Below are 12,186 nucleotides of genomic sequence, written 5' to 3' on the forward strand. Positions count from 1 at the left end.
GAACAAAAAGCGCAAAATATTGAATAAATCTAATAACCAGGCTATTATAAACAGTGGGAATATCACTAAATAAAAAACCAAAAAATGGTACTTGATCATTACTTACGTGATAATTCCTCTATGCTATGCATATCACGAAGCGGGTAATATGGGTGGTTGTGAGGTGGCTCCGAGTACCTCTGGGATAAACTGACGCCAACTCGAAGGAGTTTACGACGTTGCACCTGTGGTAACGCTGCCTACAAAACAAAAATGGTTTTAGAATAGTTCTGTTAGTATTGCACATAAAGCAGAAGACTAAACTATTCAGAATAGTAGTAATAACATTAATGTTGAAACTATCTTCTGATGGTGGGTATGGCCGAAAGCTGGAAAAAAAAAACTTTCATTTGTTTCATATATTCTAACCAATAAAGTCACCATTTTGGAAAACTTACTTCTTTTAGAGTATCCACAGGATCTGCGTAGAATGGACTCCCAGCATTATCTTTATCAGAGTCATCGCCATTCATTTGTTTAACGCAATCATCTTCTAATTTCACCGTTTCCATGCTTTCAGTATTATGATTCTCAGAATTTTTAAATGTGGCTTCGATTTCTTCAGTCAATTTCTTATTCATGTTCATAGAAATGCTAAGTTTATCTGGCCTCTTTGGTATTATATCTCCTTTGCTGTTGGTTGTCGCGATCAGCTCGTTCGAACCGTTGAAACTGTTTTTAAGTGAAGTTTCCGAAAGTTTTCGTTTTTCACTTAAGTTTTCGTTTGAATTCAGTATATGTATGTTCTCCTTTTCGATAATAGATTGTGTACTTTTTGCTGCGTTCAATTTTGCTGAAATTGCAAAAATTCGAATTAGAAAAATTCGATGAATGGCAGAAAATTGCAGCAACGGAAATATTTAATAATTAACTTACGTAATGTGTCTGGTAGGAGATCAGGTCTTTTGCTCTTCATTAGTCCATTGTGTACGTTATTGTCGCTCTCTGATTTCAAAGGTTTGAAAGAAGAACAATTATTGCTTTCTGGTCCCCAAATATCTTCATAATCAGATACTTTATCCATCAATGAACTTCGATAATACACGCCTGGTGATTCCAAGATATCAGATTCCTACAAAATATTTAAGTATTGTTAATATTTTTGACTACTGAAAAAAATGGCTAAAACAGCAAAAACTTAAAATAAAGATATCGAAATTCAGGCTTCCTTTGATAAGAAACGTGCGGTTAGTTACGACCATTTAAAAGTAATTGATATTCCAAACACACATGAATACATATTGGTTTACCGTCCTACCTGATAATGTCTGGATTCCTTTCGCAGGGAGTGCTTACTCCTCCTGGATCGACCAGACGGCGTAGTCGACGTAGTATTAGAGTTTGGGGACAACACTTTATCTCTCTCTTTCCCGTTCATAGGTGAGACCATAGACTGATTTGACGTCGGCGAAAACACATGCTTATTCGTTAAAGGAGAACTTCTCGAAACAGGTGAGAAAATCTCACTCTTATTCGTTTGACTTAAAGGGGAAAACACACCACTTTTGCATGAAATAGTATCGTTTGATACAGGGGAATTTATTTGACTTGTAGGAGAGAAAATACCACTGGTAACTGAATTTGTACCATTAGGTGAAACCAACTGATTAGGTGAAAAACTGTTGTTAGATTTAGTCAAACTATTGCCCAGCGGGTCGGCGGAATCGGAAGTATTCGTTTGAGATTGCGGTTCTAACGGCGATCCAGGTTCAGTGTTCTGCTCAATCATTTGTCGTTTTAAACTGCCGTGCAAATTAGCTGCCATGGTACTGATGCACTCCCCCTCTGGCGACATGCGGTGCATCAAGTTCTATACGGGACAAATATAGGGTTCCTATTAGTAAGTACATTTTAAAACCATAAATTACTTTTACAATGAACCATTGATGGGGTTAGAATTGGTTATTTTCAAGCAAGGTAACATGAGCATGCTTTTTAAAAACGTACACACAATAATCACGCCCTTCTCAAATTTAGAAATCTCACCTGTTCGTTGCATTCGTCATAGGCTTTTGCATCGTCCATGATTGTGAATACATCTGTCGTACTGTTATTGTTGATAGCGTTAGACGCAAGCGTTAGCTGTAGCCGATCACTCCGAATACTTTCGTTTATTTGGTGATTGTGGATCTGAGTGTTATTGACGCTAAACGTGACTGTTGTCGTGACTGTTATGTTTCCGTTTGATGCTTTGTTAATGGGGTTGAAAGCGGAAACCTCGTTCTTGGGTGACAGGGATTTTGGGAAGGGAGGTTTGGCCCACCGAGGAGGCGGCGGTGGAGGAGTGGTCTTAGCACTGCCTAGCTGCGTGGGAGAATGTTGCGTGTTGGTGGTAGGGAATGTATGAGGTTGTGTTATATGAGCCTGAAAAACAGGTAACGCATTAATAATGTAGTCAAATACAAGCGGCTGTTAATTCTAAAGAAAAGTAACTTACGGTACTAGACATGAGGCTTAAGGTATTAGGTGGGGTCGGCCTGGGAGCACGAATGAACGCTCCATTGGGCTTCGCTGGCGGTGAAGGGGCTTGTCTGCCCTTAAATGTGCTGAGGTTCTGGTTTTGACTCGGAGGGGAACCTGATGCATCTATTGATGACATCTTAAGCACGACATTTTGCTCTTTATCTGGACTGAGTATTTGTTCTCTTGAGTTTGTTCCTATACCTGAAAACATTAAAAAGAAATGTTTTACAAAATTTGCCACCCGATTCAAATCTGTATATTTCTGATCTTCTTATAATTGCTCCATAGCGGTTGCATACTGAAGCAAAAAGTCTATCCTCGTCCAAGGTATGTTTTAGGAAAAGTTCAGTTTCCTCACTTGGGACTTTTCTTCTTATCTTTTCACCAAGGTCGATTGTGTAAGATTGTTCTATAATAATTATTTTATACATACAAAACCAATCAACAAAATAACATCGATTTGTATCAATCGATTGTTGTCAATAGACAGATAAACCAATAAAGTGTTCATGGCTATTTTTAAGAATACTTACTTGCATTAAAACTGCTTAGACTAGATCCCGTGTCAGAAGGCGTCACAGCCATAGGCACGACGCCATTTGTCTGACTGGGAGAGAGCAGATTCTGCGGGTTGTTCTTTGGGTTAGCCATGGGATAGCCCCAGAACTCTTGGCCCAGCAAGGCCAGGGAGCTGAGCTGGTGTCTGCTCTTTGCTTCGCGGAGGGGACGTGGTAGTTGGAGCTGGACTGGTAATTCATCACTGGAATTAGAAACAGCCTATTGATATTCAGGATTATATTTCGTCAACTATTAATCTATTATTTTATTAATCTCATAGCTCAAAACTAACAATAGTGTAGGCGTAGGACAATCTGTGACAAGATATTTCTCAAATGTTTACCTACTCGCTAGTGGCAGGATATAGGGGTTTTATATTTCAGTGGGTAACTAGAACATCCTTTTTCCTACAACCAATTTCTTATAAACTTCGATTTCTGGCCATCTTCACCCTTTGTCATTATAATAACCGCCATCAAATTGACTTTCCACCAACTTTGAAAGTCCTCAGAAAAAAAAGATGCTTCTGACAAACACAAAACGCACAAAGATTATACGTACCAGCACTGAGAATAATGCGCAATCAACTCCGGTATATTATCGAATCGGTTGTGCGAGGTCTCGAGGCCTATGCGGCCCCCCGAGGCCTGTATCAGATAGTGTTCGATATACGGCCCCTTGTCCGCCGGCAACCGGACACTGATCGCCATCGTGTCGGGCTGACTCGACTGCCTAACCACAAAGTTCTGGAACATTACAAATAAAATTATAAGTAGGGTAAGTTAATGTCCACACTAATCTTATAACCTAACCTTATTTAAGACGGAAGGAGGCAGACTTTCCACCAAAAATGGTGCCAAACGACCGGAACTTTCCGTGCCAGTCGGGTCGCTTTTCCTACTCTTAAGTCTTTAGGGCAAAATGGGAAGTAGGTACCTACCTACACAGAAATGTGTTTTTTTTTGTTGATAAAGTAGCGTGGGACTTTTTGCACGTGTTTTGAATTCTTTTAAAGGCGTTTTATTTTTCATTTTATGTGATAAGAACAGGACTATGATTAGGTACTTCCCAAGTTATTTAATGTTGATCAACTGTACAATATAAAATATAAACGTACCTAACGCTTCCGTTATCATTCTTCAAAATGTACTTGTTAGGAACTTCATAATTTTCTTTGGTCATGTTTGCTATATAAATGGAATATATAATTGAAATTCATTAAATGAAAATCAATTTTAATTGTGTTTCTCGTTACAATTAAACATCAGGTACAATTTAATAAGATGCGACCTTATTGATATTTAAAAACATAGGTGTATTCCTTTTTTCTCAGATAGAATTTCTAATAAAGGACGATTAGGAAACTGTAATCTACCCCACCCCACTTACTTTCCAGGACATAGATAATAGATAGAACAGTGATTCCAGACAAGAGCCGAATAGAATCTACTGTACCGATAAGTAGTGCCAAATAACCAACGTCGCCTACTTCAAAGAGCTCGATGATCAACCACTGGCCTTGTTAAAAGTAGGTTTATAAAGAAACAAACTAGCCTTGTTAAAAGTAGACAAGTTTATAAAGAAACAAACATACCCCTTCCTCTTTCCCCTGTAGAAGATGGAATGCCCCGGCCCTCTGGATGCCAGGAAGGAACCAGACCGGGTGGGTTCTAATCAGTCGCTCTAGGAGGCCGATGTCACACGGAGGCTGCTCCTCTGAGCCGGATGATGAATCCACTGATGAACAGTCGCCACGGACACCTTCGCCATCGGATGAGAGGCTCTCTCGGCTCTGTAATAAAGTTATCTTGATTACTTTCCACGAAGCTTTGCAAGGTTGTGTTCATAGTCTAAAAAAACATGGTCTTCTCTTCCCAGAGTGACACAAGCCTACGTCACAATAACATGGCCGCTATATATAGCGCTATCGCATATTATCATATAGCGCTGTCGCATGATGACGTAGGCTTGTGTCAGTCAGGTGACCTATAAAAGACGGGAAGAGTACCAGGCGGAGTATATTATTATACCATGGTTGTGTTGTATACCAATCTATTAATGATTACGATGTTTTTTTTTCAATACATAAAAGTTGTTACCAAGTGGCATATTAGAGGAAAGTTGGATATTGATTATCGGGACAGCAGTCCATTTGAAACTTATGAAGTTGTGAACGAGCGGGCAGTTAAAAATATCAGTTGCGATTTTATCGAAAATGTACACCCAGCTTTAAAAATGCAAGGCCATTTAACGAATGAGTTCCATTCATAATGTGGCCATGCAATTTTGCAGCTTATTGTGAAATTATCATTTCGCAGTTAGTTTTAATGGCCACTTCTGCATAACATAAACCACTTAGGTATATAGGTACCTTTATTAGAAACAAACAATATAATATACAATAGGTACAAACAATTTTTGTAGGTAAAAGTTACACATTTTACGCGACGCAACTTAATTATATTCCATCTTGATTACTACAAGCGCCTTTAAAATTTAATACAAACGTTCTACTGACAAAGAATAATAACCTAATATTCCTTAAGCTTTAACGGCATCCTAATTAGAACGGCCCCTTGTTTTGTTTACGAAATATCATACAAACAGTCCCTCTGTAATGATTGTACGGGGGAAATAAGCCCCGTAAACCCGGGCTCAACTCTCATTGAGGGATCGGCGTGTGTGTACAGCTTAAAATAAAGTGAATTTTATGAGGATATTGCGGTAAGTAAATTATATTGCCGGTTGTTTGTCTTCTACGCGTAAACGACGCTGCTATTAAGATAATGTGTTGCAAAATTATGCAGCAAACTGTGAATTTACAACTGCGGTACGATATATGTTTAGGAATTTGCAGCCAAGCGATAAAAACTTTTTGTCTATGTAGAGGAATGTACATTTGTATTAAAGTTAGTGTTCCTTCAGCATCGCATAACTCAGCCGACCGATCAAATAACGCAATGTAATGAACTGTCTAAATGAGCACCGTCTAAATGAGCCCTTATAAATTATAAGTTATAATTATCGCATCCAAATGAATGTGATGCGATTAGTCTATCTATACAAAATGTAGTTTATAAGGAGGTATATTATTTTCGCCTATGTCGCGAACACTTTAAAAGATATTCTTTATTTTTTATTGATATCGCTAGCCTTCGCCGGTTCTTTGTGAACATCTACTTCACTGAACAAGTTTTTGTTAAACAAATAGAGGAATAAAACGCGTAGGCACCCTCAAATACTTAGACAAAATTTCCTAAACGCCCTTTCAAACAGAGAAGGCTTTGTTCACAGACTTGGAAATATTATTACCCAATTTTCTCCGAAAAGGTTCGCGGTACAAAGGCAGAAGGCACCCAATTTCATATGTGTCCGGCACATATATTCACTATTTTAGTTGCATATTTTGCCGTAAAGTCGTCTACCCTTTTCCGCCGGTCATTGCCCCCAGATAAGCCTGTAATATAACCAGAAATCATGATAGCGGCTCGAGATAAAATATAAAGAATACGCTCAGAAGCCGACCCCAATTTTCCACTTCTCATTTCTTGAAACATCCTTGGCTAGTAGAAATTTTCCATATTCCTCCAAGCGTGTTATTAGGATGATTCCTAAATCTAAATTGTACCTAATTTATTCGATATTAAACCATTACAATAAATAAACAGCCGGTACCAATTAAAAAAAAAATACATTGACATAGGTACCAGCCAAAAAGCTGCACGATTAGTTATATTTCTGTACATATTTATTCATATCTATTCGGGCAACTTTTCAAGGTTTATATACAGCTATATTACAGAAAAATAAGATAACCTCCGTTCTTCAAAAGCCTGATATTACCTAGGCCAGGCGTGGCTCACTCCGCGATTTCGTCGCTTTGCTACAGGTAGTTAAAAGTACATCCGTTCCGCCCCAATTTTGGGGGAAAGCCATAAGCCGCGCGTGGCGTTGTCGCCACCTAGCGGCCATATCTGTGCTGATCGTAACAGACGCGTTTTGTTAGAGAGTGACTCTTCTGTACCTAGTACACTATTATTTATTCTGTGCCTAGGCACCTACGAGCCTACGAGTAACTCCTTATCAAAGACCCTACGCTGCAAACCGCAATAAGGCAAGATCAAACATCTAAGTAGTCAAAGCCGCAGATTCATTTTCACTTGGCTTTTAAGTCAGAACTACTTTGAAAGAGAAACCTTTGGTAAGCGCAAATTAGCTAGTGTGCATTTCAAGCAACATAATTTGTAGGGTAAAACTTCTTGCTGCAGGTATAATTGCTAGAAAGTGTGCTGTTCTAAAATGGTTACCTATATATACATATAAAGTCACCGTGTTAGTGTCTAGGAATATTTTGAGTACATAAGAGATAGGAGAGAGTAAACCATATTGATTTTGTCGCCAGGAAAGGAATAGCCTAAACGGAATATCCAGCTTGAGTAAAAGTTACTACGTAGTTCTTTACTTAAAAATGTCTTAAAGGCACAAGCCTTTGTTGTGCAACTATAGCGACAGACATAAATGAATTACAAATCGAAACTCAATGCGATACCCGAGCTCCAGCCGTCTATAAATTAATATTTAGTCGCATGCAGCCGGCGGCCGGCTATACTACCAATAATTAATATTTCAAATCGAACTGAATAAACCAGCACTGCCGAACACACTTCGTAAGCCGATTAAGTCAGCAGTCTGTCTCGGACAAGCCTCTTAGGAACTCCAATTACGTTCATAAATCGTTGCATATTTCAGAAAATATCTTTAAGTTTGGTAACTTAAATATTGACGAGTCCATAAAGATTTCATGCTTGCTTTTATTTCATTAATCAATTAAAAATTTTATAGGCAATTAATGACCAGCAGGTACGCTTTACATCGGAACATTCGTGCTGACAATTCCCCCTTAATTCATTTAACCGCTAACTGCATTCGTTGAATTGAAACAAATGACACGATGATAATTAATCCGAAGCAATTTGGGGCTTTTAACACGACAATAATTCTGCGGAAACGCGACAATCTAGACGATGAAATTAATTTCACAATCGGTTACAATAACAAACGTGGTGATGGTGCCATGAATCATACGGCACAAAGGCCCGCGCGCAGCCAAGGTGTTAAATTTCAGGGCACAATAGTCCAGAACCGCGTTCGGGACGCTAGCTACACCTCAAATATGTGCTTTGAGATTTATGTGCCAAGTTAGATTGCAATTAGTTTTCTTCGGCGAAAGCGGTCGTTAAGGGAATGTACTGACATGTTATAAGTTGGATTTACCGGAGTTTGGGAAACCGAAATTGTTATGAAAGTATGCCGAATGTGAACATTTGGATTGGTTTAATCGACCTTGGTTAGATGACAACCATCCATGCATCACCATATAGAGGCACGTAATAACTTATAATGAACTTATTGCCTCATCAGTCTGAAACATATATTTTTTATTTGTACCAGAAAGATGGACCTCAAGCCTAAATATGTTTAGATTGCCCATACTTTCTTCAGCTTGCATCAAAATTAGAAACAAGAAAATCTAAAGTCGAATCGTATCTAATACAACCCAGTAATTATAACCCAAATAATTTCAAGATATTTTCCACACTATGTAAACGCCACCAAACTTGAAAACAAAAGGTATAAAAAATTCAAACGTGAACAAATGTTCATCAACAAGGTACATAATCGCAAAACCCTCCGTAATCTCTTAAGAGACATCTGCGTCTTGGCCGAGACTCATAAAAGTATACAACAGTTGACGTTTAGTGTCGCTGGGCCCGTTTACACGAGTTGCCAACTAAGTGCCAAGTGAGAGCACGTGCTCTTAGTGCCGGAATGGGTGAGATGTTTTAGCCGGTGGCTGGGCCACCTGTGCCTTCGACGATGGGGAGGTTATTGGGTTATATCGTCAGTCTATGAGACTGCAACGGCCGAAACAAGTGTACAGTAGGAATACTTAGTGGGAAATTCCTTAAATAAATGGAGAGTAAAGGCATGTTGCACTAAATTGTCTGCTGACTTAAGCATAAAGTTACGTTTAAGTGTATACTTATGTGGGGTCCTTAACGGTTGTTAATAGGTTGCAACAAGTGCAACAACCACAAAATAAAAATAACAGGACGTAAATCGTTTATCGTTAGTTCACTGAGAGAAAAATCATCACCAGGAATTAAAAAACAGTTCTGTACTGACTGGGGAAAAAATAAAGTTTAGTAATAATTATGGAAGTTTCACTATTTCTGTAAAGTTTATTTATTTCTACAAACAGCTCAGTAATCCTAAATCTAATTTCAACAAACAGATAATAGAAATTGCAAGAACTAATAGAAATTGCAAAAGTCAATTTGTTCCTATTGTTGACTCTCCTTGTCCCCGGATTAAGTTTATTTTTGTAATTCTAAGTGTGTTATACTTTTCTCTGTGTTGTGCGTAGTGCAAGCTGCTCTAAAAATATCAACATATTAAGTAATTATTTGTAAGTATCCTTGTCTGTGACTGATTTTGATTTATATGTCGAAATTGACTAAGAATTATATTAAGAGTCGGTGAAGTTCCCACAAAATTGAATTTAAAATGTACAAAACGAAACGCAAACAAATTTCGAAACTTTCGAAACCGTGTTCAAAACTGCAAGTTCAAAAACCTCATTCAATATTCCAAAAGAACTTTCCGCAACTTGGAACTTTTAACGAGCGTCCGAGCAACAGTAAAAAAAAACTTAACTCAAAATATACAGCGAGTTGAAACGGGCACCGAATAAAACCGTTATTACTTGGCAAACAAACTTACTCGGCGACCCTTTAGTTTTCTTCAAGTTCAATCAAAGAGAGCAAACAGTGTTTGTGGTCCTGGGATGCGAGGGATGCATGACTCACGCGGGGTTAAAAATCAATAAGCCGGCCGGCTCCACCGTGCTGCGAATTATCCAATTGACACTTAACTTCCTACTGCTGAACTATTCATTTATTCCTTGTGAATTCTTTTGCTAATTTGCCAAAAAAGGGATGATTTAGAATTGTGTAGGTAGTATAAATACATAATTGCACAGATAACTAGGTACATATTTTGTTTCGAACGATGAAAAACGGTTTGCGTGCTGCGGCAGATCACATTTTACTGGCCATGTTTAATTTAAAAAAAAGTTTAGATTCATTATTCATACGTTTTTGTAAAATTATAAATATTATTTAAGTTACAGCTCTGCTTAACATATTGTGCTTTCTTACTCGACTATGTCACATAAATAATCTTAATGGCTTGGATCATATGCATTTTTTTTCGAAATTCGATATCACCCCTAGCATTTTTAGAATGTTAAGCATTATATTTAAAATTTCAATCTTTACTTATTAACCTTTCGTAAAGATCTTAACTCTGCCCACATTATCCAAACTCCAAATTATTTACTAACAATCAAATTTTTATTTTGAAATATCATCAAGCCTATTTTAAAATGTGATGGTTAAGTAAGAGACCTGGAAAACATAATATGAATGTACTCCCCCATATTTTATTCGTTTTGGAAAAGGCACCCGGTGCATGCTTGGTGGTGCATTATAATAATGAGAGCCGGAAACTGGGCTGGGGTGAGACCGGCTGGTTGTGATCGTGGGGTTCCAACTTAGCCTTATTCGTTACGTTTGTAATGTTGCGTGCATACATATGTATTGCTTATCAAGAAATCATATTTTTTTAATGTCACAAAATTTCGTCAATATGAACCCCGTATATAAAAAAAAAACGCGTGGCCCGTATACCTGAAACTCAGTACTTAAGAAACCTTTTTAATTTTATATACAAAAAATCTCTTTACATTCTGTATATTAGGTAACACGAACAGGGGCCCATTTCTCAAAAGCTTGTAACTTGTAATACAAGTGGAAGTCCCTTTCTAACATACACTGTCAAAAAGTGACAACCGCTTGTATTACAAGTTACAAGCTTTTGAGAAACGGGCCCCAGGAATAAAGTACCAAACAACAAAAGGAATACAAATGAATAATTGTGTAAGAAACAAGGCTGAAAGAATAATGTTATTAAATCTTGAGCTAATAAGGCGTTGCTACAAATCGACCAACTTTTACTTCTAATCCCTATGAAAGTTAATTTATCGGGCTGTCCCCAGCACTTATGCTCCCTACACGCCCATCGGGGGACATAATCGCTTCCGATTAAAAAAGGACACTGGCCCCGGTTTAATTTGCACCCAACTGTACTGAAAGGCAATCGATTACGGGACAATGGGTGCATCCACTCTGCAGTCATTTCAGATTTCACGTTTCGAGCATTGAATTGTGCGTCAAATTTATGCGATCGAAATGTCACCCTTTGTGAAATTTAATCGGAGCATAAAATGCAGGCAGGCGTTAGAGGCGTTGTACAGTCGCCATCAGATATATCGGAGCAGCCAAGGTGTTCACAAATATCTGAACACGCCTCTATTGTCAAGGCATTAGAGTGCGTGTTCAGATATTGTGAACACCTTGGCCGCTCCGATATATCTGATGGCGACTGTACACACACGTAGACACAGATGTGTACAGGCTTGCTAAACGTAAAAAAATATGAGCAAATAAGCATACCTACTTTAGTAGCTAATGGCAGTCCTCTGGTGAGTAAAAATATCACTCTCAAATGAAACTTGTTAATCATCATCATTTCAGCCTATATACGTCCCACTGCTGAGCACAGGCCTCCTCTCATGCGCGAAAGGGCTTGGGCTATAGTCCCCACGCTAGCCCAATGCGGATTGGGGACTTCACATACACCTTTGAATTTCTTCGCAGATGTATGCAGGTTTCCTCACGATGTTTTCCTTCACCGAAAAGCTAGTGGTAAATATCAAATGATATTTCGTACATAAGTTCCGAAAAACTCATTGGTACGAGCCAGGATTTGAACCCGAGACCTCCGGATTGAAAGTCAGACATCATATCCACTCGGCCACCACTGCTTAAGAAACTTGTTAATAATACGGAGTAATTTACAGTTCAGTTTTGTTTTATTTAATGGTACTTACATTTAAAATAACCCAATGAATATGCATTAATTGCAAATTCATAAACTCGTTCATGTTCAAATGCTCATTTGCCAGCAAACTTAAACCGTTAAATTCAGCGCTTTTCCGATTAA

At 38.2% G+C, this 12,186-nt stretch overlaps 1 protein-coding gene across 8 annotated transcripts in view; it reads right to left on the reverse strand.

Annotated features, from left to right (window-relative positions):
• The window catches only part of LOC134671400 (protein sprint), a 282,803-nt gene that overhangs the window by 16,065 nt on the left and 254,552 nt on the right, over positions 1 to 12,186 (reverse strand). For 5 of the 8 annotated variants that reach the window (XM_063529246.1, XM_063529245.1, XM_063529243.1 and 2 more), the window contains 9 exons: positions 4,655 to 4,852; positions 3,622 to 3,806; positions 3,036 to 3,262; positions 2,477 to 2,703; positions 2,026 to 2,403; positions 1,298 to 1,849; positions 916 to 1,111; positions 438 to 832; positions 107 to 239 (listed from right to left, as the gene is read on the reverse strand). In XM_063529246.1, coding sequence (XP_063385316.1) covers positions 107 to 239; positions 438 to 832; positions 916 to 1,111; positions 1,298 to 1,849; positions 2,026 to 2,403; positions 2,477 to 2,703; positions 3,036 to 3,262; positions 3,622 to 3,806; positions 4,655 to 4,852 — 2,491 coding nt within the window. The remainder of the gene's footprint in view (positions 1 to 106; positions 240 to 437; positions 833 to 915; positions 1,112 to 1,297; positions 1,850 to 2,025; positions 2,404 to 2,476; positions 2,704 to 3,035; positions 3,263 to 3,621; positions 3,807 to 4,654; positions 4,853 to 12,186) is intronic. The other 3 variants (XM_063529247.1, XM_063529248.1, XM_063529250.1) reach the window with 3 other exon arrangements.

The sequence above is a fragment of the Cydia fagiglandana genome, chromosome 15 (assembly GCF_963556715.1).
Source record: "Cydia fagiglandana chromosome 15, ilCydFagi1.1, whole genome shotgun sequence".
Taxonomy (NCBI): domain Eukaryota; kingdom Metazoa; phylum Arthropoda; class Insecta; order Lepidoptera; family Tortricidae; genus Cydia; species Cydia fagiglandana.